At 46.8% G+C, this 25,422-nt stretch overlaps 2 protein-coding genes across 2 annotated transcripts in view; both read right to left on the reverse strand.

Annotated features, from left to right (window-relative positions):
- The window catches only part of RELA (RELA proto-oncogene, NF-kB subunit), a 542,238-nt gene that overhangs the window by 422,489 nt on the left and 94,327 nt on the right, over positions 1 to 25,422 (reverse strand). The gene's annotated exons all lie outside the window — the stretch shown is intronic.
- On the reverse strand, positions 14,649 to 25,338 carry CDC42EP2 (CDC42 effector protein 2). Its single transcript, XM_060251738.1, has 2 exons — positions 25,226 to 25,338; positions 14,649 to 16,112 (listed from the first exon to the last, which is right to left on the reverse strand). Exon 2 carries the CDS (start codon positions 15,654 to 15,656, stop codon positions 14,940 to 14,942), a length of 717 nt encoding a protein of 238 aa, XP_060107721.1. The 5' UTR covers positions 15,657 to 16,112; positions 25,226 to 25,338; the 3' UTR covers positions 14,649 to 14,939.

The following is a 25,422-nucleotide window of genomic DNA, read 5'->3' on the forward strand; positions in this document are numbered from 1 at the left end:
GAGCCCTTAATAATAAAATAAAACAGAATATTTTGTATCACACTAAAAACCCAAACAAAATATCAGGTAAAACAATAATAGCATGAATTTTATTTTAACAATTAAAGGCAAACATAATAACTAGAACAGTCTCCAATATTAAAACAAAGTTTAAGTTGGGGTTGCCAGCTCTGGGTGGAGAAATGCCTGGATATTTGGGGTATGGGGTGGGCAGGGTGGGGTTTGGGGAGGGACCTCAGCAAGGTACCATGCAGTAGAGTCTGTCCTCCAAAGCAGCCATTTTTTCCAAAGGAACTGATCTCTGTCATCCAGAAAACAACTGTAATAGCAGGACATCTCTAGGTGCCACCTGGTGGTTGGCAACTGTTGCTGGAGTGCAGTTACCTATAACAATTCTGAGGGGGAAAGGTATTTTTGGAAAGGCAGGTGTGTGAGAGCCTGATCTCATCAGATCTCAGAAGCTAAGCAGGGTTGACTCTGGCAAGTACTTGAATGGGAGACCTCCATGGAATGTCAGAGGTGGGAGGACAGCACCAGGCTTTATTCAGCCACCTCTCTGAATATCCTCCAGGCCCCCAGTAGGGCTCAGTCACCAGAGGTCACCATGAGTTCCAGGTGCGCACACACATGCACATATGTAAATACAAAAATACCCCAAAAATCAATAAATAAAGCAACCTGATTTGTCTATAAAACTTGCAGATCTGTAGTAACAATACTTGTACAAATTAGGGCCTTCAAGAAAGTCATACACTCTTTCCTCACAAAACAAACATTGGTGGGAGGCCTGTGGCTCTCAGCTAGGGTTCCCATCCCCCAGGTATTGGCTGGAGATCATCTGAAATTACAACTGGCAGAGAACAGCTCCCTTGAAGAAAATGGCTGCTTTGAAGGGTGGACCCTGTGGCATTGTACTATGCTGAGGCCCCTCCCCTCCCCAAACCCCACCCTCTCCTGGCTCCACCCCCAAAGTCTCCAAGTATTTTCCAACACTTAGGAAAATAGCAATCTTAGGAAGATAGGGCACTTAGCAATCTTAGGAAGATAGGGCACCACAGAGGTTTCTTTGTGCTTATCGCAATTTCATGTTGATTTTTTTTTTAGAAAGTTTATATTTATTATAGTTGTGAGGGTCTGGCCTGGGGTGGGGGTGGCCTGGAAGAGAACTGGATTTTTAATTCTTCGTTCTTCTTCAGCACTTATTGGGTCTTAATGTCCTGTCAGGTAAGCAACAGAAAGGCCAAGAAACACCATGGTTGGGTTGGGTTTAGGGCGTCGGCCTTAATCCCGCCCTGCTCTCTGCACTGTTGGAGTGGAAACACAGTAATGCTTGAGATGAGGCATGAGCCGCTCCATTCTTTAGGGGAAATCCTTTTTTCACTGGTGAAGAGTTATAGAACTCAAAAGCTTCCATTGCACACTGGGTTCTGTTATTTCAGTTGGTCTTCATAAAAGCTGGCTTTTGTTTTTCAGTTTTGCTGTGAGCCAACATTTTCCCTTCTTGTTTATCATTCTTTATTTTTACTTATTACTTACCTTTTGACTTTCTAAAAAAATGAGACAATGTCTGGGGTTCAGACCTGATTCACATCTTTTCCTCCCCCCCCCTCGCTTATTTTCTTTTGAGAGAGAAGTGGCACACAAATTGGATTAATTGCTTCTCCCCTATGCTTCACAAAAAAAAAATGTCTATGAAAAGCAGTAAGAATCTATACAATCACTGGGATTCTATATCTTAATTTGCCATAGGAGTTTGTCATGCTTCAGTCAGGTTATCTGACAAGCTGTTCTCGTTTCAAATATCTGCTCCCTGCAATGCTAGATAGCTTTTCAATAGCCTTAGGGGGCAACAGATGGCAGTTGGATAGGCCACTTTGGTTAGGATCTTATCACCGTGTTGTTTTTTTATTGTTGCTTTCCCACATGAGGGCTTTGAGTGTGCCGGCAGCCCTGATGGGGGCAGCAGCACTGCCATGCTGATATAGACACAGAACTATCAGGTTGTCTGTTAGATGGAGAAATATTAATGATGAACTCCAAGACCTGATCAACATTACTTATGCCAGGGGTAGCCAAACTGTGGCTCAGAAACCAATTGTGGCTCTTTCATACATATTGTGTGGCTCTTGAACTCTGCACTGCCCCGTTGGCTGGCTAGGAGAAGACTTTTCTCTCTTTAAATCACATCTCTAACCCAAGCCAGTTGGCAGCTTAGAAAATGCATTTAAAGTTGCTTTCTTTCCATCTCTTTCTTCCTCCTCTCATCTATTTTCCTTCCTTCCTTGCAACAGAACAGAACATAAGAGAGGCCATGTTGGATCAGACCAATGGCCCATCCAGTCCAACACTCTGCCACACAGTGACCAAAATAACAACAGGTGATATCAGGAGGTCCACCAGTGGGGCCAGGACACTAGAAGCCCTCTCACTGTTGCTCCTCCCACCATCACTGCCCCTGTCAGAGTTCAATTGTACCCTGTGGCTAATAGCCACTGATTGGCCTCTGCTCGATATGTTTATCCAGTCCCCTGTTGAAGCTGTCTATGCACCTTCCTTCCTCTCTCCCTCAAACATCTGACGTTCACATCTGGCAACTCTCAAACATCTTATGTTTATTCTATGTGGCTCTTACGTTAAGCAGTTTCAGCCACCCCTTATCTGTGCCTTGGGCAAGAGACATTCAGGGATGCTTTGCCATTGCCTGTCTCTGCATTGCAGCTCTGGACTTCCTGGGTGGTCTCCCATTCAAATGCTAATTGGGGCCAACCCTGCTTAGCTTCTGAGGTCTGACAAGATCAGGCTAGCCTGAACTATCAAGGTCAGGGCAGTATTCATACCCAGAATGAAGCAGCCTAATCCATCTCCACAGCAACTGACTTCAGGGAGAGCATGGACACCCATCTTGAGATAATTTAATTGATTCAGTCAAGATAAGGAAACCTGTGTAGCTGACTGTGATCAATTAATTATAAGTACTGCTGCAATCAGACCTGCCACTAGTCAGGAAAAAAACTAGTCAGGTGAAAAACCCAAATGGCACCCCATTGTCTGTTAATTAACAGGGGACCTAAATTAGGGTTGCCAGGTCTGTGTTGGAAAATACCTGGAGACTTTAGGGGTGGAGTTGGGAGAGGGCAGGGTTTGGGGAGGGGCCTCAGCATGGTACAAGGCCCTAAAGTTCACCTTTCAAAGTAGCCATTTTCTCCACGGGAGCTCATCTCTGCCAGCTGGAGATCGGTTGTAAGAGCGGGAGATCTCCAGGCCCCACCTGTAGGCTGGCACCCCTAGTAGAAAGCTGTTCTCCACAAGCCTCATTTAAATTAACTACTGTGCTGTAGATCTGCTGCAAGAACTGAACAGTAGTGCAACCCCAGGACTCAGAGTCAGATCTGCCTGATCAAACTTTGTGGAGGTAACATGCATTCCCATCTGGAAAGCCTTAACTATCAGAAACATGGCTGTGGATAACAAAGAGCCACTGGCCTATCACTATCCCCATAGGCTGCAGTCTGCAGGCTTTCCTTTTTTAATTAGCTGAATTATTTTTACTGTAAGCATGGATTTAGATCATTGTAAATACCCTTGAGTACTTATCTGGCTACCGTATGGGTGAAGGGGATTCCTTATGAATTGTCATAAGAACCCGGAGCCGGGAGCACTGTATTAGAGTGTTGAAGCAAAAATACAACACAACGGCTGCTGTCACAAACACTAAATAATGCACTTTGATTCTACTTTCAGCGCATGCACTTTCCAATTGGCTTTTTCCAGTTCACGGAGGGCAATCTCCCACTATTACAGTTGCTCTCCAGGAAGGAGATATCAGTTGGAAAGTATTTTGAAAGGGTATTGAAAATGCATTATTTAGTGTGTGTGATCAGCATTTTAAAGACTACCAAGTTTATTTCTGGAGAAGCTTTCATGGGCCAGAGGCTACTTTTCCTGATCTGAGAAATCTTATGCTGCTTTGGGCAGGTTTTAAATTTGGTAGTGATAGGAAGTACCATCAAGTCACAGCCAACTGATGGCAACCCTGTAGGATGTCCAAGGGAAGATACATTCAGAGATGCTTTTTGCCATTGCCCACCCCTGTGCAGTCAATCCAGGCTTCCATGGCAGTCTCCCATCCAAGTACCAACTAGGGCCAACTCTGCTTAGCTTCTGAGATCTGATGATGCGCCATTCAGGTCAAGGCACTTTTTTCAATGTATATTTATTTATTTATTTTGTATCCCGCCCTCCCCACCGAAGGGAGGCTCAGGGTGGCTCACAAACCCAGGGTCGACACAAGCACATTAGTGTGACCGGTAAAATAAACAACAATAAAAACAATTGGTTAAAACATTTTGCATGTGCTACTATAACAGTTTCAGGCAGCGATTGAATTCTGGTGGTTAGCTGTACTCAGAGGTCTCAGGATCGCCGTAGTGTGATAAGATAGGCCATTGGTGGTGTTCTTATGGGCCAGTCCTGTTGCTGCAGATGTTACCATCATGTAAATGCCTGGCGGAAGAGTGCCATTTTGCAGGCCCTGCAGAACTGTAAAAGCTCCTGCAGGGCCCTAACCTCCTCTGGCAACTCATTCCACCAGCTAGGGGCAGCAATGGAAAAGGGCCTGGCTCTAGTTGTTTTGAGCCTCGCTTCTCTGATGCTGGGGACTGTCAACAGGTTTTGAGACCCTGACCGAAGTGCTCACTGGGGCATGTGCAGGGAAAGGCGGTCCCTAAGGTATGCAGGACCCTGGCCATATACGGCTTTAAAGGTAATGACCAGCACCTTGAAGCAAATCTAGTACCCTATTGGTAGCCAGTGCAGAGCTTTCAGCACAGGCTGAATGTGTTCCCGTGGAGGAACTCCCATTAACAGCCTGGCTGCAGCATTCTGCACAAGCTGAAGTTGCCGGATTTGGGACAAGGGCAGCCCCATGTAGAGAGCATTGCAGTAATCAAGTCTCAAGGTGACTGTCGCATGGATCACTGTTGCCAAGTCATTACGTTCCAGAAAGGGGACCAACTGCTTTGCAGATGGTAAAAGGCTGACTTAGCAGTGGCAGCTACTTGGGCCTCCATTGTTAAAAAAGGATCCAAGAGAACCCCTAAGCTTCATTTGGTTATGTTTTCTGCTGCTAGCTGTTTTTAAATGGCTTATTTAAAATGGCTTATTTCTGTAAAATGCCTTGGGAGATCAATCTTTGTTGACATGTTTCAAAATGCAAATCATTATCATCATCCCAGGAGACAGGATGGCTGCAGCAAGGAGGGCAGATTCAGCATTGGCTCTAGACATTAGACAAACACAGGTGGTGGAGGGAAACATGGTGGAAAAGGCAAGGAGTTGAAGGACTGAGAGGTTGAGGAGGATAGGGTATGGGGCAAAACCCCACTCAGGGCTTAGGGCAAGGACCGGTAGAAATGGGGGCAGAGAGAGAGAGGAACCCTCCTGAGAAGGAAGCGTTGGGGGTGCTGATGTCTAGAGAATGAAACAGCAGGGAGTCTGGATGTTGTATGCTGAAGGCAACAAGTCCTAGTGTAGGAGCAGGCTGAGAAGAAGGAAAAACAGGAGTGGAGGGGGCAGAAGGCTGAAGGAGAGCATGGTGTGTGTGTGGTGGCTAGAATGTCAAACTAGGATCCAGGAGATCCAGGTTCACATACCCTCAGGGTTGCCAACTGCTGCTTGGGAAATACCTGGATATTTGGAAGCAGAGCTTGTGGAAAGTTGAGTTTGGGAAGGGGAAAGAGAGAGGTATAATGCCATAGACTCCTGGAGAAAATGGCTGCTGTGAACAGCAGCCATTTTCTCCAGGAGAACTGAACTCTTGTCTTGTCAGCTGTAATTCCAGAAGATCTCCAGCCCCCACTGGCAACCCTATGCAACCCCCTCTGCCATGGAAGCTCACTGGGTGCCCTTGGGCCAGCTATACTCTCTCAGTATGGTTCTCTGTCTGGGGCCTCTCGCAGTAGACCTCTATCTGGGGCCTGGAGATCTCCCACTATTGCAATTGCTCTCCAGGCAGGAGATATCAGTCCCCCTGAAGAAAATAGCTGCTTTGGAGGTGGACTCTATGGCATTCAACCCCACTGTAGTGTCTCTCTTTCCCAGGCTCCACCCCCAGAATCTCCAAATATTTCCTCACCCTGAGCTGGCAACCCTGTCTCTCAACCTAACCTACCTCACAGGGTTGTTGTTGCATGGGAATAAATTTGTGAGCTGTTCTGAGTCCTTATTGGGGAGGAAAGCAGAGTATAAATATCTAAAACTAAATAAACATGGAAAGAGTGCCATGAATTCAAGGGGAAAGGACTGCTGCAAGGGAAATCTTTGACAGGGCTTGGAGACAGAAGGGCCTCTGCCATTGCTGGGAAGGGGAAGGACAGAAAAGTCTCTTAAGGACCCTTTTAAAGATGAAAGAACTTAACCTAACTGCAAGGCGCACCCATGCAGTATTAGCTCACCAGAAAGCCATAGCCTGCCTAGGTGGGCATAACAGAGGAGCACTCACATTGCAGATGTATAGCAGGGCTGCATGTGCAATGGCCTAACTTAAGTGGGATGTTGCGAAATCACATGGAAAAGTTCCTCTCTCCTGCCAACATCATGTTTAAATTAAGCCTCCGCGTCTGTAATTAAGATTCCTTATTGCTGAAGCCCTCTTGGGATGCTTTGTCAGTTTTCACTAAAGCTTTGTGAGACAGCAGCCAAGGCATTCCCATTTTTGTGTTGCATTTGAGTACAGAGGCTTTTGTTCTGCAGCAGCCAAGAGATCAAAAAAAAAATGATCATTATTAATATGCACTCAGAGCTGCCAGTTTGCCTGCATTTGCAAGTAAGGCGGGTGGGTGGGTGAATGACAAGCGGTGAGACTATTTGGGAAGTATATTTACTAACCTAAGAGGGGGGCCTAAGAGTGTGGAGAGGAAACTGAGTGCATAATTCAGCTCTGAATGTTTCCTGTCCACTGAGTAAAAACAAAATTCTTTTGGTGCGAGTGGGTTGCTCCATTAGGGATCTAATTTGTGCGCTCTGCAAACCAGCTGCATCCAGACATTTTCTTGGCATAACTAGTAGAGAAGAGAAGAATGTCGACATTTTTTCATTTTCCTGCACTTCGTTTTCTCAATAAACTTCCTTTAGAGATTGCAGATCCTTCGCCACTGCTGAGAAGAGCCCTGCTGGATCTCAGCCAAGCAGGCTCTGTCTACCCTGCTGCTTCCTGCATCCAACAGCAGTGATCCAGATTTCCCTGGGAAGCAGGACATGGAGGCAGATAACCCACCCCTGTTATCAGTACAGTCCTAAGAAAACTGAGGATTCAGAGCAAATGTGCTTAGGATTCCTCTTCGCATGTCCCCAGCAGACACAGACTGCTTCAAAACATGATGGTTCTACACAGTTATAATGGCTAATAGCTGCTGATCAGCTTGTGAATTTATTGACCTTTTAACAAGAATATAAGTAGAGCCCTATGGATCAGGCCATCTAATCCAACATATGTAAAAATAGCCCTGCTAGATCAGAGCAGTAGTGCAACTAGTCTCACACAGTGGCCAAACAGTTTCTCAGACAGGGTATAGTCCAACAACAGAGCATAGAGGCAGAGGTCTTCCCTGATGTTGCCTCCTGGCACTGGGATTCAGAGGTTGATTGACTCTGAATGTGGAAATTACCTGTAGTCACCATGGCTAGTAGCCATTGATACATCTAATCCACTTTTAAAGGTGTCACCTGTGGCCATCGTAAGGGTTCTGATACTGGCTGACCAGATGCTTTCAGGAAATTCACAAAGGTACCCCATGGTGCAAAGTGTTAAAGCTGCAGTACTGCAGTCCTAAACTCTCTGCTCACAATCTGACTTCAATCCCAGTAGAAGCTGGATTCAGGTAGCCAGCTCAAGGCTGACTCAGCTTTCCATCCTTCCGAGGTCAGTAAAATGAGTGCCCAGCTTGCTTGGGGGGAAAGTGTAGATGACTGGGGAAGGCAATGGCAAACTACCCCATTAAAAGTCTGCTCTGAAAATGTTGTGGATGTGACATCACCCCAGAATCGGAAACAACTGGTGCTTGCACAGGGGACTACCTTTACCTTTTTACTTGAGTCGTGGCTCTGTTCCAGGGATGTTAAACTCATTTGTTATGAGGGCCAGACTGACATAACTGAGACCTGGTTGGGCCTGGCCATGTGTGTCATAAAATGTAATGCCAGGTAGTGGAGATATAAACTTTATAAAGAACACCTTTTATAATGGTGACTTTATAAAGGACAAGTAAAGATTTTTTAAAAGAAACCTAAAATAAAATATGCTTAAAGTATTAGCATTCTTGCAATATTGTGGTCAGTATCAAAGCAAGCTCTCCCCCCTCTTCCCCACAAGAGGAGCCTCAGCCAGTGGAGGCTTTGCTCTGTAGCTCCTGGGCGAGTGAGAAATCTTGGCAAAACAAGCTGTGGCACAAAGAGGAGCAAGAGAGAGGAAGGAGGAAGCGGACTTGCTCACAGGCCTGATAGAAGCTCTCTGGGGGCCTGATCTGGCCCAAGGGCCACATGTTTGACACCCCTGCTCTATTTTCTCCTGATGGTTGCTCATATGTTACTCTGATATTTACTGCTCCTGCACAGGGAGATTCCATTTAGCTACCGGCAGTTCTTTACCTTTCCAGGAACTTGTGTCATCCCCTTTTAAAGCTACCTCAGCCTGTATCCAAGTTAATTATATGCTGGGAGTGGGAATGCTTCTATTTATCATCTTTGGATCTGTGAGTGGTCAGATTCTATCTGCCCTCAATCCCCTGTGATGCTTCTGAAATGCAGTTTGGCTCTTCAGCTTTGCCATACTTAACCAGTACATGCATTAATGAGGGGAAAATGAACCTGAGAAAGAGTTCTATTCCCTGGCCTGCCTCAGACCCAGCTTCCTGAAGAAAGGGAGAACGAACCATCCACCCACATGGTGCAATGGTTAAGAGTGACAGACTGTAATCTGGAGAATTGGGTTTGATTCCCCTCTCCGCCTCCACATGAAGCCTGCTGGATGACCTTGGGCCAGCCACAGTTTTCTCAGAACTCTCAGCCACACTTGCCTTACAAGGTGACTGTTGTGGGGAGAGGAAGGGAAGGCAATTGTAAGCTGCTTTGAGACTCCTAAATGTACAGAAAAGCAAGGTATATAAACCAACAGGGTTACCGATCTCCAGGTAACAAAGATCAGTTCACCTGGAGAAAATGGCTGTTTTGGCAGGTGGACTCTTGGGCACAGTGGCTCAGTGGTAGAGCATCTGCTTGGTAAGCAGAAGGTCCCAGGTTCAATCCCTGGCATCTCCAACTAAAAGGGGTCCAAGCAAGTAGGTGTGAAAAACCTCAGCTTGAGACCCTGGAGAGCCGCTGCCTGTCTGATGCAGCTTCATATGTTCATACGACAATACTTTGATGCAGCTTCATATGTTCATATGGACTCTATGGTGTTCACTGAAGTCTCTTCTAACCACACCCTCCACAGGCTCTACCTCCCACATCTCCAGGTACTTCCCAACCCAGAGATGGCAACCCTACCTCTCACCCATTAAGGTGCCACCTGACATATGCCACATGCAACTCATCCCTCTGCCAAATGCAGCTTGGCTGGGCATTGCCTTTCTCATGGCTGGCTTGCCCCAGATGGCAGGGGGGCAGGTGACCATCCCACTGCGAGAAGTCCCCGTAGCCATAACAGCCAATCTGCCCCCTCTTGCCTGTTTTGTTTTTAAGCAAAGAAACATAGCTGAAACATGGCCAGCTTGGTGTAGTGGTTAAATGCACGGACCCTTATCTGGGAGAACCACTTGCAGCTGCTGGAATGGCCTTGGGACAGCCATAGCTCTCGGAGATGTCCTTGAAAGGGCAGCTGCTATAAAAGACCTCTCAGCCCCACCTACCTCACAAGGTGTCTGTTGTGGGGGGGGGGAGGTAAAGGAGGGTGTGACTCAGAGGGTGCTCTGAGACTCAGAATATAAATCCAATATCATCTTCTTCTAAATGGTGTGTGCACCAGTCGCTCGAAGAATGCTGAAGTTGTATCTAGCCCCTGAACAATACTTAATCACAGCATTTCTTCAACTTTTTTAAAAAGATATCAACCTCTGAGTGAGGAGACAAACCATCTTTTCTAAATGGTGGGTCACTGCACATCCTGGCTTGGATCCAAGAGAGCATTTCCAGGGGCAGAATGATTTCCAGCAGTGGGTCCCAACTTTCTCATCTCCCCCACATCACAATGCAAAGTGGCAGGGGAATAAATTGTTTTAAAACCAAAAAAGGAAACCATAACAGTAGCTACAACTTGGGGTCTTCTTGACACTGTCCTTTTAAAATTTAGCTCCCTTGGAGAACTGGAGATGGCTCTCCCCTTGCATGTACAACCCTTGTGAAGGCAGAGGTGCTTCCAGAGAGCGCCTTTTAAGAAACAAAACAGTCAGGCATGCTTAGTCTGCAGTAAGCCTCATAGAAATTAGGGGGCCTTTTGCATAAGCATACATAGGTTTGTGTTGTGGATCTCTTTCTCAGAAGGCATACCTATGTCATTCAGTTCTGCCTAAACACACTAGCCCTGACCAGGCTCGTCTGATCTCGGAAGCTAAGCAGCTTGGCTATGGCTACTATCTGGATGGGAAACTGCCAAGGAATACCAGGGGTGGGACACAAAGGCAGGCAATGGCAAACCACCTCTGAATTTTCCATTGGGTCACCATAAATCAGCTGTGACTTGATGGCAAAAAGGGGGGTGGGAAGACATGCAGTCAGGGAACAGAGAGGAAGTTTTCACTACAGAAACTTATGAAGTTAGGACATCATTGGGTTTCTTTTATAGCTTCTCTTTGCAGTAATTCTTACAACATCTCCTCTGGGCAGACCCAGGCTATTTAGGGAAGAGAAGCTCCACACTGTTTCATTTTTGTGCTAAGTTTTTCTCCTTTCTAAGAAGAGCTTCCATTAGGTGTGGCCTCAAGACAAAATTAGGAGAAGGGGATATATAGGACGGAAGAGGCACCTAAAAATGGAGTGGGGGATACTGACAATAGCCAACCTGCCTCCATAGGTGGATCTACTACATTTGCAGGGGAATTTTAAAGTAGGTGAATAGAAAAATCAGTGATTCGCTTATGCCCAAAAGAAGCTTCTGTAACATGTCACCAAGCACGTTTCCATGCCTAGGAAATGCTCATGAGCTTAATATCAGTGTGTTCCAAAGTGTTTCTGATCACCTTTCTTGAGATCAGGAGCTGTAGGACTGAGGAGTGGATGCCCAAGAGCATGCATTCCCCCTCCCCATGCACTTTGAACTTTACATTAACTACCACCACATGAGGGGAAAGCCAGTAGCTGCATAATCCTAACCCTTTCCTCTTCTCAGGGTGATATTGTTGACCTGCTGTACAGGAAACTACATGTGACCATCAGGTCAGCCATGAAGATTTTCAGTCAGATACTATTTTGGGACTTCCCTGCTAGGAACTGCCAAAACAGCATTTGACTGAAAGTCCTTATGGGCAACCTGGAGGTGAACACAAGTAGATTGGGCTTCAAATGTAGTAAGCGTGCAATCTTATATTTGGGTTTCTATACACAAACCCTCTGTTGAGGTAAGTCAAGATGGGTAGCTGTGTTAGTCTGTCTGTAGCCATAGAAAAGAGCAAGAGTCCAGTAGCACCTTGATCTAAAGAAGTGAGCAGTGACTCACAAAAGCTCATACCCTTCCACAAAGTTTCTTAATCTTTATGGAGCTACTGGACTCTGACTCTTTTCTATCTCTATTGAGGGAAACTCTTTGGCAAAAGCATGTGAGCCCTTTGCTGTTTCCACATGGGCCTAGAGTTGCCAGACATCCAGGGTTTCAGCCTTAGACTCTCCCGTGGAAGAGTCCATAAGGGCAAGGGAGGCCATACAGTTTGTTACTGCCTCTCCTTTAAATTATGGTACTGCTTGAGGCCTTAATATGCTGTTTTGCAATTTCACCGCTAAGAAACAAGGGGAGACAAGGGGGAGTGGAAGGGGTAGAATTCATCACAGGATCAGCTCTATTTATCCATTTGACCTCAGCCAGGGGGAATCCATGGAAACAAGAAGGCACCAGGCGGTCACTACCACACTGCTGTCACCATGGCCACAAAGCCTGTCCGAGGATTACAGGCAGTGAGACACAAATGCAGTGCAATAGGCAGCCAGCCTCTGCACAATATTGCTTGTTCCAGAAGGTTCCCTGGCCTTCGTTCAACTGAACAATAAGCTGTGTACCATTGAGACACAATCACTTTGAAAGAGGAATTTGAGAGGGTGTGTGTGAGAGAGAGTGCTTTAGCAATGGGCAGGTTCTCAACTTTATCATAACAGTTTTTTAAAAACCTGTCCAATCCTTCTGCCTCACAAGCCAAACGGAATGTTTTGCGTTCTAGGTTCAGGTACAACCCGCCTTTCCTCCCTTTCAAAACCCACCTTTTCAGTGAACCCTTTGGCTTTCAGCCCTTTCCTTCTCACCCTCCCCCATTGAAATCACCCTAAATATGGAAAAACAGCATTCAGTTTAAGCCAATCCCATGCCCTTATCCTCTCTCTCCCATTCCACCTCCCTGCCTTCCATTGATTAAATTTAGACTGTCACTTCCCTTTGGGACCAAGGGCATATCTCCCCTGCCATTTATGAAAATGTACACAGTAACTACAATCTCATGTGCTTTGATAGTCAGAAAAATGTGTTTGTTGTACACAGAAATGAGAGCTCTACTGAATGAGTTTCAATCTTTTGTGGCTAAGAAAAAACACCACTGCAGTTCTGAAAGACATACACTGAAAGAAGAAAGTGGATTGCTCAATTCTTGAAGTGAAATAAGTACACATCTGGGGAGGATTCTGTCCTCAAGGAGACCAAGTGATAGAGGAGGCTGTAAGCCAAAAGACTCTCCAAAGGAGCTGTTCTCCATATCAAGTCATCTGGACTATTAAAAAAAAAATCACTATCTTGGCATAAACAGCCCTTGTCAAAAATCATCATCGTTGTCTTTCTCCATTTGTCATGCCAGAGTGGCCTCATGTACCCCCTTGGGAAAGCAAAGCTGCAAGCTCCTCTTTGTGAATCACCCTCTACAAGGACAGATGGGCAGGAAGAAAGACGCCTGCCAAGGGACAATTGCAACAGCTTGTTAGTTTAACGAGTCCCTATTTATTCTTCCCCTAAAGATGCTTAAACAAAGTATTATGTGCTAAACCAGATATCCAATTGGGCAGGCCACACCGATGACACTGGGGGAAAAAATCATGCACGTAGGCGGGCGAGTGGGCGGTCAGGTGACAGAGAACTCAGGATCTCCTGAAGAGAATCAACACAGATTATTAACGGCCACCGGGCTAGATGTGAACCAGTCACTGAACAGATCCACCAAGCTGTTAGAAGGATTGCACTGATGCAGAGCAACCAATCTTAAGTGCAATTTAACTTAACTTTTTGCTTCATCTCAGAGCAATCTTGAAAATAGTTTACAAATTCTGCAGAAAAGATACAAAATCTTTTGAGCTGGACTGCTAGCAATGAGGGCCTGCCGGTCTCCATGTTCCCCCATGGGGCATAATAAAAAGGAAGGAATGCTACAGTCACCATAGGGTACATCCCCCGGGCAAGCATGCTGTGCTCGTTCTGTGGTGGTACCAGCACCAACATCAATGTTAATAATTCCAGAAGGGTAACCATGTTCTATCAGGCCATTAGCCATGGTGACTAAAGGCAAACTCCATGTTCAGAGGCAATGAGCCTCTGAATCCCAGTGCCACGAGAGAACATGGGGTGAGGCCTTGGCCTCTATGCCTTGTTGCCAGCCCTCCAGAAAAACTGCTTGGCCTCTCTGTGGGACAGGATGCTGGACAAGATGGACCACAGGACTGATCCAGTAGGGCCCCTCCTTGGGTTTTTATGTTAGTCTGTAGCAGCAAAATTAAGCAGAAGTCTAGCAGTATTTTAAAGACTAACAACATTTATTGCAGCATAAGCTTTTGTGAGTCAGAGAGTCTTTAAAGTTCCGCTGGATGTTTAATTCCATCCATAGCCAAGAACCCGCACTCCAGGGGCTTTTTTGTAGAAAAAGCCCAGCAGGAACTAATCTGCATGTTAGCCATGCCCCCTGATGTCACCATTGTTTTGCGCAGGGCTTTTTGTGTAGAAAATTCCCAGCAGGAACTTATTTGCGTATTAGGCCACACCCCCGACATCCAGCCAGCCGGAACTGTTTTCCTGTGCATTCCTGCTAAAAAAAAAGCCCTGCTGTATGCTCACCATTCCCTCTCCACAGCCAACACAGCAAGCTCTCTAACCATCAACCAGTGTGGCTGTATTATCCTGTAAAGACCCTGAAGATACTTCCTACCCACAGCATTTCAATGAAGGTAGCCCAAGTGCACCCACTGAAATGAAAGAGGGCATATGGAAGCATTGGCGCTTCAAACCCTGAGCCAAAGATCAGAGCAATAGTCTGTTCATCGCACAAACGAGCCGCTCCACAACCTCGGTCACACCACACCCACTGCAAGCATTACACAACAACACTCCTTTTGGCTGGTAGGATTTCTCAACCATCGATTAACTCATCCCTTTGAAATGCACACCCACCACATGACGATTCTCGTTGGCAAACGGCAACTAACAGATGCTGATGAATTTATTGCGCTTTTTTTCCTATACAGGTTTCAGTAGCATGAGGTGGGGGTCTGCAGAGAGGGAGTAAGCTTGGGGGGGCCCCTCACCCAAATCTTAATGTCAACATACTGGAGGAGAGGCAGGGGGATTGCTATTAGTGAAGTTGCACCCAATGTTCTCACTCACACAACAGCCGCCCAGTCTAGGTGGCCCAGTTAACAGCAACACACACTCTTCTCTACACAATGCTGTTTGGGGGAGAGGACAAGTCCTTTCCTATGGATGTCCTTCCTTGTCACGTCAGGATTCGCTGCCTGTTGGTGTCTTTCAACAGAGCGCCCACAGTCCCGGTTTGGTGCTTTTCCATCACTTGGAGAACATCATCCAAAATGGATGGTCCCAAGTCCACGTGTAGGGAGAGCATGGAGCCAGCACTGGACATAAAAGACTCCCCTTTCTTTTCTTCTTCAACAAAGCCATTCAGAGTGGCCACACACTTGCCGTTGGGAGCATGGCAGGTCTCTGCAGTTCGTGCGCTGGTGGTGGGATTCTCTGCAGGGTTCCTGGGTGGGAGAGCTGGTTGGCCCTTGTCATCAAGGTGGAGGCGCGGTGGTTTGGGCGGGGCTTGGGCAGAAGGCAACATTAATGCCTGCGGGCCACCAATGACGGGCAGAGAGATTGCATTCTTTAGGAGTGGTGATGGGATATCCAGAGACGGCGGATCATAACCGGAGACAGTAGCAGTCCTTGAGAACTCAAAGGGTACTACATAGTGGCCAGCCCCATCTGAACTCAGACTGCTCTCTGTTCTTGGCAGGAGGTGGAACTTCCCTTGCAGGAAAGAGATGTCACCAAACATATCATTCTCCCCACCAGTCCCAATGTGGATTGTGTGCCGGAAGTCACCCAGGGGTGGGCTGATCATGTCAGAAGAGAGGATATCTCGAAGTTTCTCCTTTTTTCCTCTCCGGCTTCCCCTCTTCAGGTAGATTGGCACTTTGGTGGTAGACATCTTGCCGACTGCTAAGAAATTTTTAAAAGGATCCCTACTAGATGGTGGCCTTCGCCATCAGAAAAACAAGAATAATCAGGGCGTCAAATACTAAGCCCACGAGAGACAAAAGAGAGGGATCACAGCGGAGCCAAAGTCTGCCTTGCAAAAAGGGCTAAATAACAAAAATCCAACACCATGAGCTGTTAGTTCTGTCAATTGGGCCTGTTTCCTTAGAAGATCAGCTTTCTTGAGTCCCTTGTCTGCAATGCAGAAGGACTGCCAAAGCACACGTATTCCGGAGGAGTAGACTGTATCTATCAGATGATGGATCCCTGGCAAGTCTAGGCCTTTGATATTCACAGAGACAGAGCACAGCAGAGAATCTTACAGGTCTGCAAAAGTCTACATCTCCCAGAGAAAGAAACCAGAAGGCACCCCAGGCCTTTCCTTGGCATCCAGAATCTGGCCACCACTCTGCAATAAAAGAATAGGGAAAACAAAAGTTAAGTACTTTGAGTTTCAATCATAGCAAGCCTTTTTAAAAAGCCCAGTTAGAAAACTGCAAAGGCAAATCATTGTAAGTGATTTTCAAGCCATTGTCTACAATAGTCCTATAAGGCAGACCTGTATTGTTCCTATATTCCAGACAAGGAGGGGCAGCCAAGCCATGCAGCGAGTTCATGGTAGAGACATGCAAGGGCCTGACTCACTACTGAGCCATACCACCTTTTTTTTTGCCGTCAAGTCACAGCTGACTTATGGTGACCCCCAAAGGGTTTTCAAAGCAAGAGACATTCAGAGGTAGTTTGCCATTGACTAACTCCATGTAGTGATCCTGGTACTCCTTGGTGGTCTCCCATCCAAATGCTAGCCAGGGCCAACCCTGCTTATCTTCTGAGATCAGCTCGCCTGGTCTATTCAGGTCAGGCCCAGTGCAGCATTAAAAAAAAAGATAAAGGTAGTCCCCTGTGCAAGCACCAGTCGTTTCCAACTCTGGGGTGATGTCGCATAACAACATTTTCACAGCAGACTTTTTACAGGGTGGTTTGCCATTGGCCTCCCCAGTCATCTACACTTTCCCCCCAGCAAGCTGGGGACTCATTTTACCGATCTTGGAAGGATGGAAGGCTGAGTCAACCTTGAACCGGCTACCTGAAACCCGGCTTCCGCCAGGATCGAACTCAGGTAGTGAGCAGAGAGCTTCAACTGCAGTACTGCAGCTTTACCACTCTGCGCCATGGGGCTGCTAGAGCAGCCTTACAAAATGGCAATTGCTTTTCCAGATAACACTGCACTCTCTTCTCTTGCCCTGACCTGGATTGCCCAGACAAGCCCAATCTCATCAGATCTTGGAATACCAGAGGTGGGAGGCAGGGGCAGGCAGGCTTGATTCAGCCATCTCTTTGAATAACTGTCAAGACTTCAGTAGGGGTCTGTCATCAGAGGTCACCATGACTTCCAGGTGCACACACACACACACACATAAAATACAACACCCCCCCCCCAAAAAAAAGCCATTGCACTCTCTTTTCACAATCAGCAAAATGGCAAATGGTAAAAATGAGGCAAAAAATTCAGCTGCCACCAAAGGGGCAAGGAAGGCATGCAGAAAGAACAACCTGAGCAGTGACTCGAGAAATGTTATTAGTCTTTAAGGTGCAACTGGACTCTTACTCTTTTCAACAATCTCAGCAATGTTTTCTCCAGCACCAATCAATGACTAAGAAGCACAGACCAATTCCTCTATAATTGTTGTCCAAACTTGATAGCCTTCCAAACAGGACTGTAAAAGGTATTAGCTAGCAGCAATCCAATCACTGGCTTGCCTGCCCCCATATAATTATGTTAACCTTTGTTATTTACAAGAGGAAAAAAATCTCTCAAACACATTTTGTAGATCTTCCACCTTGGTTACCTGGAGGTTGCACCACTAGCAAGTTGCTATTTACAGCTTGGATCTAAATACATCAGCATTAGGTGTGCAGATTACCCAGCCTACCTGACCATAACTCCAGTTAAAAGGATTAGGTATAAGGTGAGGTGAAAAAGACCTCTGCCTGTAAGCTCAGAGAGCTGCTGCCAGTCAAACTGATCTTGACAAACAGATGGTTGGATTCAGTATACGGCAGCTTGGTACATTAAGTCAACAGCCTCTTCAACAGCTTCATCTGGGGCTCAGCAAAAAAACCACATCGCATTATTGACCCTGCTTTCCTTCAACAAGACCTCAGGGCCATGAGGATCAAATGAAGGCAATTTCAGAACAACCCTGCAAGTTAGGTTCAGAGAGACTAAGCCACCCACAAAATCAACCACTTCACAGTTCAACATGTATTTGAACTTGGGTCAGAAGTCCTTTCTATCATCCACACTGCTTTCGAATGTTTTGGAGGGAAGGAGAGAGCACTATGTAATAGACATTGGACAATTAAGTCACAACTTCACTTTAGCAGACCTTCCCCGAACCTGACACCATCAAATGCCCCCCTCTGTTTTTCATTTACAGCATCAAGTTTCTGGCAGAAACCAGCTGCCATTTGTGCCAGTGACCACATGCCCCACTGCACAGACAATCTGCCACGAATGAATTTGTAAAAGAGAGAAAGAGAGCAGACCGCCCTGCAGCTTATTTGAAATGGGTGGTTCCACTGCCCAGGGTTGGGCAGCTGAATAAGGCGGCCTTTGTGTAGGGTTCTTGGCAGGGGTGCTGAAGCCCCAACGGCACAGATTTGGGTACTGCTGACAAAGCAGGTGTTGCAAAGCAGCCGTTGAACGGGCCCGCCAGAGCTGCGCAGCAGGAAGTGAAGGGTTTAGAAGGGCAAGCAGCCTCATTAGCAACAAGCACAGGTGGCTATTTTTACCAAGCAGAGCTGCATACGTGTGCTCACTCTACACAGGGAAGACAACAGCAGGGACTGGAAGAAGCAAGAGGTCACAGGCATACCCCAGGCTTGGACAATGGTCATTTGTTCTGTTTTCCAGCAAAGTCTCCCATGCAAAACAGCAACGCTTCAGGGCTCACTGGGCCCAGAAGCTAGTACAGTTGATGCATCAGCAGAGTTGCTGGCTAATGCCTGTAAAGTTTGCCTACCTTTCTCCAAAATGGATAGAGGGCAGCCAGGACTGTAGTGGTTTGGTTTCCAGATTTAAAGTCCACCACCTTCCAGAGTTTTTCTGCAAAAAAGGGAAAGGACCTCTGCCCATGAGCAAACAGCCAATTCTACTTTTTAAAATGCCACTAGATGGCCGTGCAAAGCCAGGTAGGATCATATTCCCAAGGACACGCCCCAAAGTATCCTGATCAGCCCCTGTAAACCACTGCCTGTTCCTTCTCACGTTTCATTCTAACAATTCTCCAGTCTGGTCTAACAAATGGACTCTACCAGGATCCTTCCAGAACTACACACAGAACTGGGAAGTCCTTGGTATCCTCTTTGTCCACTCAATTACTACACTAATCATAGGACTGATACGCAGCTAGTCACGTCTTCCGTCTCTTTTGCACTCCGCACCCCAAGCCCTGCAAGGCAATGATGGGGCACTCTGCCAAACACAGGAACCTCCCAACACAGGAAAACCTCTGGACTAAATCAAGGACCATCCTGTCCAGCGTTCTGATTCTAAGAGTAGCCAGCTGAAAAGACACCAGCAGGATATGAAGGCCACAGCCACACCCTGCCATTTGCTCCCAGGCACATGGTACTTCGAAGTATGCTGCCTCTATGTGCGGAGACTGCGTTGAGTTGTTGTGGATAGTAGCCATTGATGAGGTATCCTTCAAAAATCTGCCAAGCTAGTTTTTCCAGGTCATCCAAGACAGCAGCAATACCTCACACACAGGACAAAGATGAGCTTTCTTGTGCATGTAATGCATCGACTGCCAATCCATGTCATTGAGTTGCTGTTGTACTGTTATGAAAGGAACGGGGGGGAGAGTGACCACTTTCTCCACACCATGTGGTCAGTTTGGTGTAGTGGTTAAGTTTGCGGACTCTTATGTGGGAGAACCGGGTTTGATTCCCCACTCCTCCACTTGCAGCTGCTGGAATGGCCTTGGGTCAGCCATAGCTCTGGCAGAGGTTGTCCTTGAAAGGGCAGCTGCTGTAAGAGCTCTCTCAACCCCACCTACCTCACAGGGTGTCTGTTGTGGGGAGGGGGGAGGTAAAGGAGATTGTGACTACAGATTCAGAGTGTAGGGCGGGATATAAATTCAAATTCAATATCTTTATAAATGCATACCATGTCCCTGCCTCTTAAAGATTTCCCCCCTAAATGACTCTCCCCCCAACACAGGGATTATCCACCCTTTTCTTTAGAAAAATCCAAGAGCGCAATCTCAAACTTTGGGGATGCCAGATGCAAAAGAGAGTGCCCGCCCCCTGCGTACTTACTAATCAGCCCCTGGCAGGCAATTTGCCTGCTAGTATAAGCCCATGAAACTGCCTGCCCCTGAGCCAAACCAGCAGTCCATCAAGTCAAGAACTCTGACTGATAAGAGTTTTCTGAGGAATCAGCAAGCTTTTCACAACTCTGTCCCTGGGAATCCTGTAAACAAAGAGGAAACAGCCTTACATCAAGTCAGTCCAGGATTATCTGCTCCGCAAGTCTTCAGGTCCAAGGTCAACATCATTTTATGGGAGATGCCTAGGCCTGAATCTGGGAACTTCAAAGCTCTGAGCCACGGCCTCTCCCCAAAGCCAATCAAGATAGCCAAGCAACTCTGTCTGGTTTTCTGATTAGAACTAGGTCAAATGCAATCAGGGCTGATGGGGGAAACACCCACAGAATACACAGAACCAATAGAGATATGACCACCTTTGAATAAGATAAGACCAAAAGAGAGATGGCCCTGATCGGGATGTCCCAGGCAAGCTTGATCTCATCAGATCTCAGAAGTTAAAAAGGGTCAGCCCCGGTTAGTACTTGAATGGGACCAGGGCTTTTTTGTAGTAGGAACTCATTTGCAGATTAGGCCACACCCCTCTTATGTAGCCAATTCTCCAAGAGCTTACAGGGCTCTTACTACAGGGCCTACTGCAACCTCTTGGAGGATTGGCTACATCAGGGGTTTGTGGGCTAATATGCAAGGGAATTCCTGCTACAAAAGAAACCCTGAATGGGACACCATCAAAAAAGGTTCAGTCCCAGTGCTTATGAAGAGCATGTCCACACAAACACACAGAAGATAAAGAGGAAGAGGACCAAGGGGCGTCTTTCCAATCGCCTCTCAAGGAAAGTCCCAAATCATACAGCACTAGGACAAAGAATGGCATAAGGCTGACAACTGACCAACAAAAAGCACTTTGTTTGCTCTTGTGGCCTTACCAGTATTTTGATGGGCAAAAAACATCAAAAGGCGTCACTCGATAAGGCAAAATTTCCTATTAATGTCTGCAAATCAAGCTGGCATGCAAGGTATAGGAGAAGAGGAGCAGTGAAAAAGTTGGCAACAGTACAGAAGCACAGCAACATTGGCAATGAAAGAAGCCTCACGTGAGCAAAGAGCTCCCTGGTCTGCAACAATATAAGGTATGAAAAAGAGTTGGATTTATACCCTGCCCTTCAATTGGAGTCCCACAGCACCTTACAATCACCTTTCCTCCCTCTCCCTGCAACAGACACCCTGTGAAGTAGGTGGGGCTGAGAGAGCTCTGAGAGAAACTGCTCCTTAGAGAACAACTCTGAGAGAACTGTGACTGATCCAAGTTCACTCAGATGGCTGCATGTGGAGGAGCAGAGAATCAAACCTGGCTCTCCAGATTAGAGTCCACTGCTGTTAACCACTACACCAAACTGACTCAGGGCTCTTCTCCAGCCCTTCCCTGCACCAATGTATGAGAAAAACCTCCTCAGCTAACTGATGGACCCAGTGAAGAGAGGTATAGAAAGAGGGGACCCTAGTGTGATGAAAGCAACCCTCACCCAGAGAAGAAAAAGATGCACACTCCAGCCTGACTGGCAGCCATTCAGGTATTAAATTGTTCTACTGCTTGGGAGACAAATTAGACATGGGGAAAATCCTCTTCCGGAGCTCTGGCTCCATCTTCTGCGGCTCCTCCTAAACCAAGCATACCTCACAGGCACATCTAGATGGCAACGTTAAACTTTGTTGGGCTTAAAGGTGCCACTGGACTCAAACTTTGTTCTCTACCAGTTTACTTGCCATGGCTTCCCCCAAAGAACCATGGGAATTGTAGAATAATTTTTAAAATGAAGCATTGGAGCTCACATAACTGAAGTCTTTTGGAGCTCCCTGTGAAGGGATTATCAAACCTGTTTAGGCCCATGAAAGTAGCTATGCCCTTTAAAAGCTAAGCATGTGCAATTGCTTTGGTTCACATTCCTCCTGCATCCAACTCATCCTTCCCTCCCTCCTGGCAAACTCTTTGGGGCAGGGCCCTGGCATTCTATTTATGTGGCAGAGAGTTCCATACATTGGCTGCTCTTTACAAACAACAACAAAAGTAGGTAATCAGGAAAGTAGGTAGTCAGAACTGAGAGGCAGCATCAAGGATTCCCAAGGTACTATTAAAGCACTTTTCGAGCCACCTGAGGATAAACCAGAGCTGTGGACTAAACTAGATGACAGATGAGCATCACAGTCTTCCTTTAAACACAGTTTGCAGATTTGATTGGAGGAGTGGGTGACTCCTGTGGAGACAACTTTTCTAAGCAGAAATTACCCTCCCCAAGCACTTTCTTCCCTCCACCAGTCACATTAGGTAAACAGAACTTCCATATTCAGAGCCACTCTCAGATACCAGGACCCAAAATCTTCTCAACATCCCCGGGGCCCAAGGAAGTGCGTCTCAAGACAACGAGAGACAGGGCCTTCTCTACAACGGCCCCTATGTGGTGGAACCAGCTACTGGAAGAGGTGAGGGCCCTGCGGGATCTTACCCAGTTCCGCAGGGCCTGTAAGACGACCCTCTTCCGGTTAGCCTACCCCTGACTGGATAAATGTAGCTTTCTAGATTTCTGTGATAACTCTATAGTTAATACTAATTTTAAGGTTTTAGGTTTTTAAATGCTTGATTTTAAATGTAACTAATTTATTCCGATTGTATTGTTTTGTTGTCTGTTGTAAGCCGCCCTGAGCCACTCGTGGGAAGGGCGGGATATAAATCCCGGAATAAATAAATAATAAATAAAAATAAATAATCAACAGAAAGGGAAGTCTTCACTGTTAGGCTGTGCTTGTGAAGTTGCCAGAAACATCTGGCTGTGTCCTCCAAGAAACAGGATGCTGGACTAAATGGGACTTTTGGCAGATCCCACAAGACTTGTAACTTTATCACTGGCCCCCTCTAAGCCATGAGGACCCCCTATAGACCCATCTTATAAATAGCAGGAAGAAAAACTCCACCTCCCTTTGTGGTCCAAATCGGAGCCATGCAAGCATTCATCCATCCACTCTCCCCCTGCCCTGCTGTATGTCATTTATGCGAGGCACCAAGTTACTTCTCTGCCAAGTTCTCAATATCCATTTCACAAAACTCCCTTGGCCCCAAAGCGTCCAAAGATAGCTCCAGCCAGGGAGCTAAAGTTACCAAGCAGCTCCATAGCCAGGTATTGCAGAGAGCTCAACTTTGACACTGGGCCCAGAGATTTTCACATCAATGAAACCTAAACTATTTGATTCAGATGTTAAAAGAACTGGTTATTAATGGCCAGGCAACTTTAGCCAGGACAATGTAGCTTTTGGGGGGGGGGGGTAAACAGGAAGGACAGAATGACTGATGATCTCTCACAGAGGGCTTTATATAGCCTGAAGGGAGGGGGGAAGACACTGAATGAGATAAATGATACCAGCTTCTAAAGTTGAGTAATCCAGAGTTTATAGTTACTCTGCTTGGCCTCAAGAGCAAAGCAGCACGCTTCTATGCCACACCCAGGTTGTAAAAGTTCCACGTTTCTAGCAGCCAGGTTCCTTTCCCCAAATAGAGGTGAGGAAACCCAGGCCAAGACAGATTGGGAAGGCATGTCTGGTTGCCAGATGGCCTGCTAGAGTACTCTTTTTTAAAAAAAACACTACAGGGATATTTTATTTTTAAAAGGGCTGCCCCAATCTATTACACCAGCATATTGACTCCAAAAAACTGACATCACTATTTCTAAAGGAGAGAGAGATGTTCCAGGATTGCCAACTAACTAGGGGGATGGCCCAACCTGCTCTTGTGTCTTAAAAGAGTGGCTTGGGGTAATTTTCCATAACAAGAGGGCACAGAAAAGGGCAACCAAACGGATTAATTTCTTTTAGATGAAGGCCAAAAGCACCAAGGGGCTTTTTAGTTTAGAAAGGGGGGACCCTAAACTATGTGGGTGTGGTGATTAATGTTATCCAGGGGTGGCCAATCTTGGTTAATGTAAGAGCCACATAGAATAAACATCAGAGGAAGGAAGGCAACTTTAACCAGTTGGCTTGACTTGGAGAAATTATTTAAAGAGACAATTGCCTTCCCCAAGCTGGCCAATGGGGCAGTGGGGGCTTCAAGAACCACACAGTATGTGTGAAAAAGCCACACGTGGCTCCTGAAACACAGTTTGGCCACCCCTGGTTTATGCAATTATGGAGAGAGTACATAAACCGTAAGTTTTCCCCCACTTGCAGAAACATCAGTGAAATTTATGGGCAGTGCATTCAGCAAGGACAAAAAGGAACTCTGCCACAAAGTGCAGTGATGACAACTTTTTTTAGAAGCTGCAGAACAAATCTCGGAGGGAACACCTGTCAAAAGCTACTGGCAAGGACAGCTGGAAGGAGCTTCCACCTACAGTGGCAGTGTACCACCAAAGGCATTGCAACAAGAGAAGGAGCCTCCATGCGGCTGCTTGCAGGCTTTCAGGAAATACGAGGCAGCCCAGTATGGGAGACAGAATACTGAAGTAGATGGACCTTTGATACGATGCAGCAGTCCTTACGTCTACAGATAAATCAGTAAAAGGCAGCGAAGCCGCCAGGACTGGTTTAAACTAACAACAAGCAGGGATTGAACTTGCCTGCTCCGTCCTACCCCAGAGGCGTGCAAAAGGGCAGTAAGGAAGGACTCAGAGGCGACCAAAGACTCCCTCAAGCGAGCTGTCATTTTACCAGTATAAGTCGAAAGGCTGAGCCCAGGCAGCAAAACAGATTTCTGTGCCAAGCTTCAGGTCAGCTTTAGCTCTGCGTAATTCCCCCGTGTCCCTCCCCCCACATCACCCGGCGCCTTTGTAATTAATCTAGAAAACCTTAAAAGTACAAACGTCGAGCAAGGAAGACGTAATGGGGAAAAACTTAAGACTGGGAGGCTGAGTCAAGAACCAGCAGCAAACCCCCACCATCACCGGACGCTCCTTTCTCTCCGACTTTCCGCACGCTTTTGCGGTGAAGGGAGAAGGCTTTACGGGAAGAGCCCGCAACACTTCGGAGAAGCCTCTGAACATGTACAGAGTCCCCGCAAAACAGCGAGTGCCATGCAGAGGTCAAGAAATTAGCATTCCACAGCGGAGGCGATGCCGAAGGGGCAGGAGCCCCGGCACCTCTTGGCCGGCCGGCCCTTCTCCTGGACCCCTACTCGCCTCGCGTAAACAATTTCTGCCAGACTCACCCGGTTCCCGCGTCCCGACACAGCACCTTCCCCGACCCTCTTTCCTGCGGCAACTGCGAGCCCAATTGAGGCGTGCGCTGATCAGCCACTGGCCAGCTCCGCCTACGGACACGCCTCTCCGGTCTTCAACCAATCGGAAGGGAATATGATGCAACCCGTCCTCCACGAAAGCCCCACCCCCTTCCTTGTCGAGAGAA

The sequence above is a fragment of the Heteronotia binoei genome, chromosome 1 (assembly GCF_032191835.1).
Source record: "Heteronotia binoei isolate CCM8104 ecotype False Entrance Well chromosome 1, APGP_CSIRO_Hbin_v1, whole genome shotgun sequence".
Lineage (NCBI taxonomy): Eukaryota > Metazoa > Chordata > Lepidosauria > Squamata > Gekkonidae > Heteronotia > Heteronotia binoei.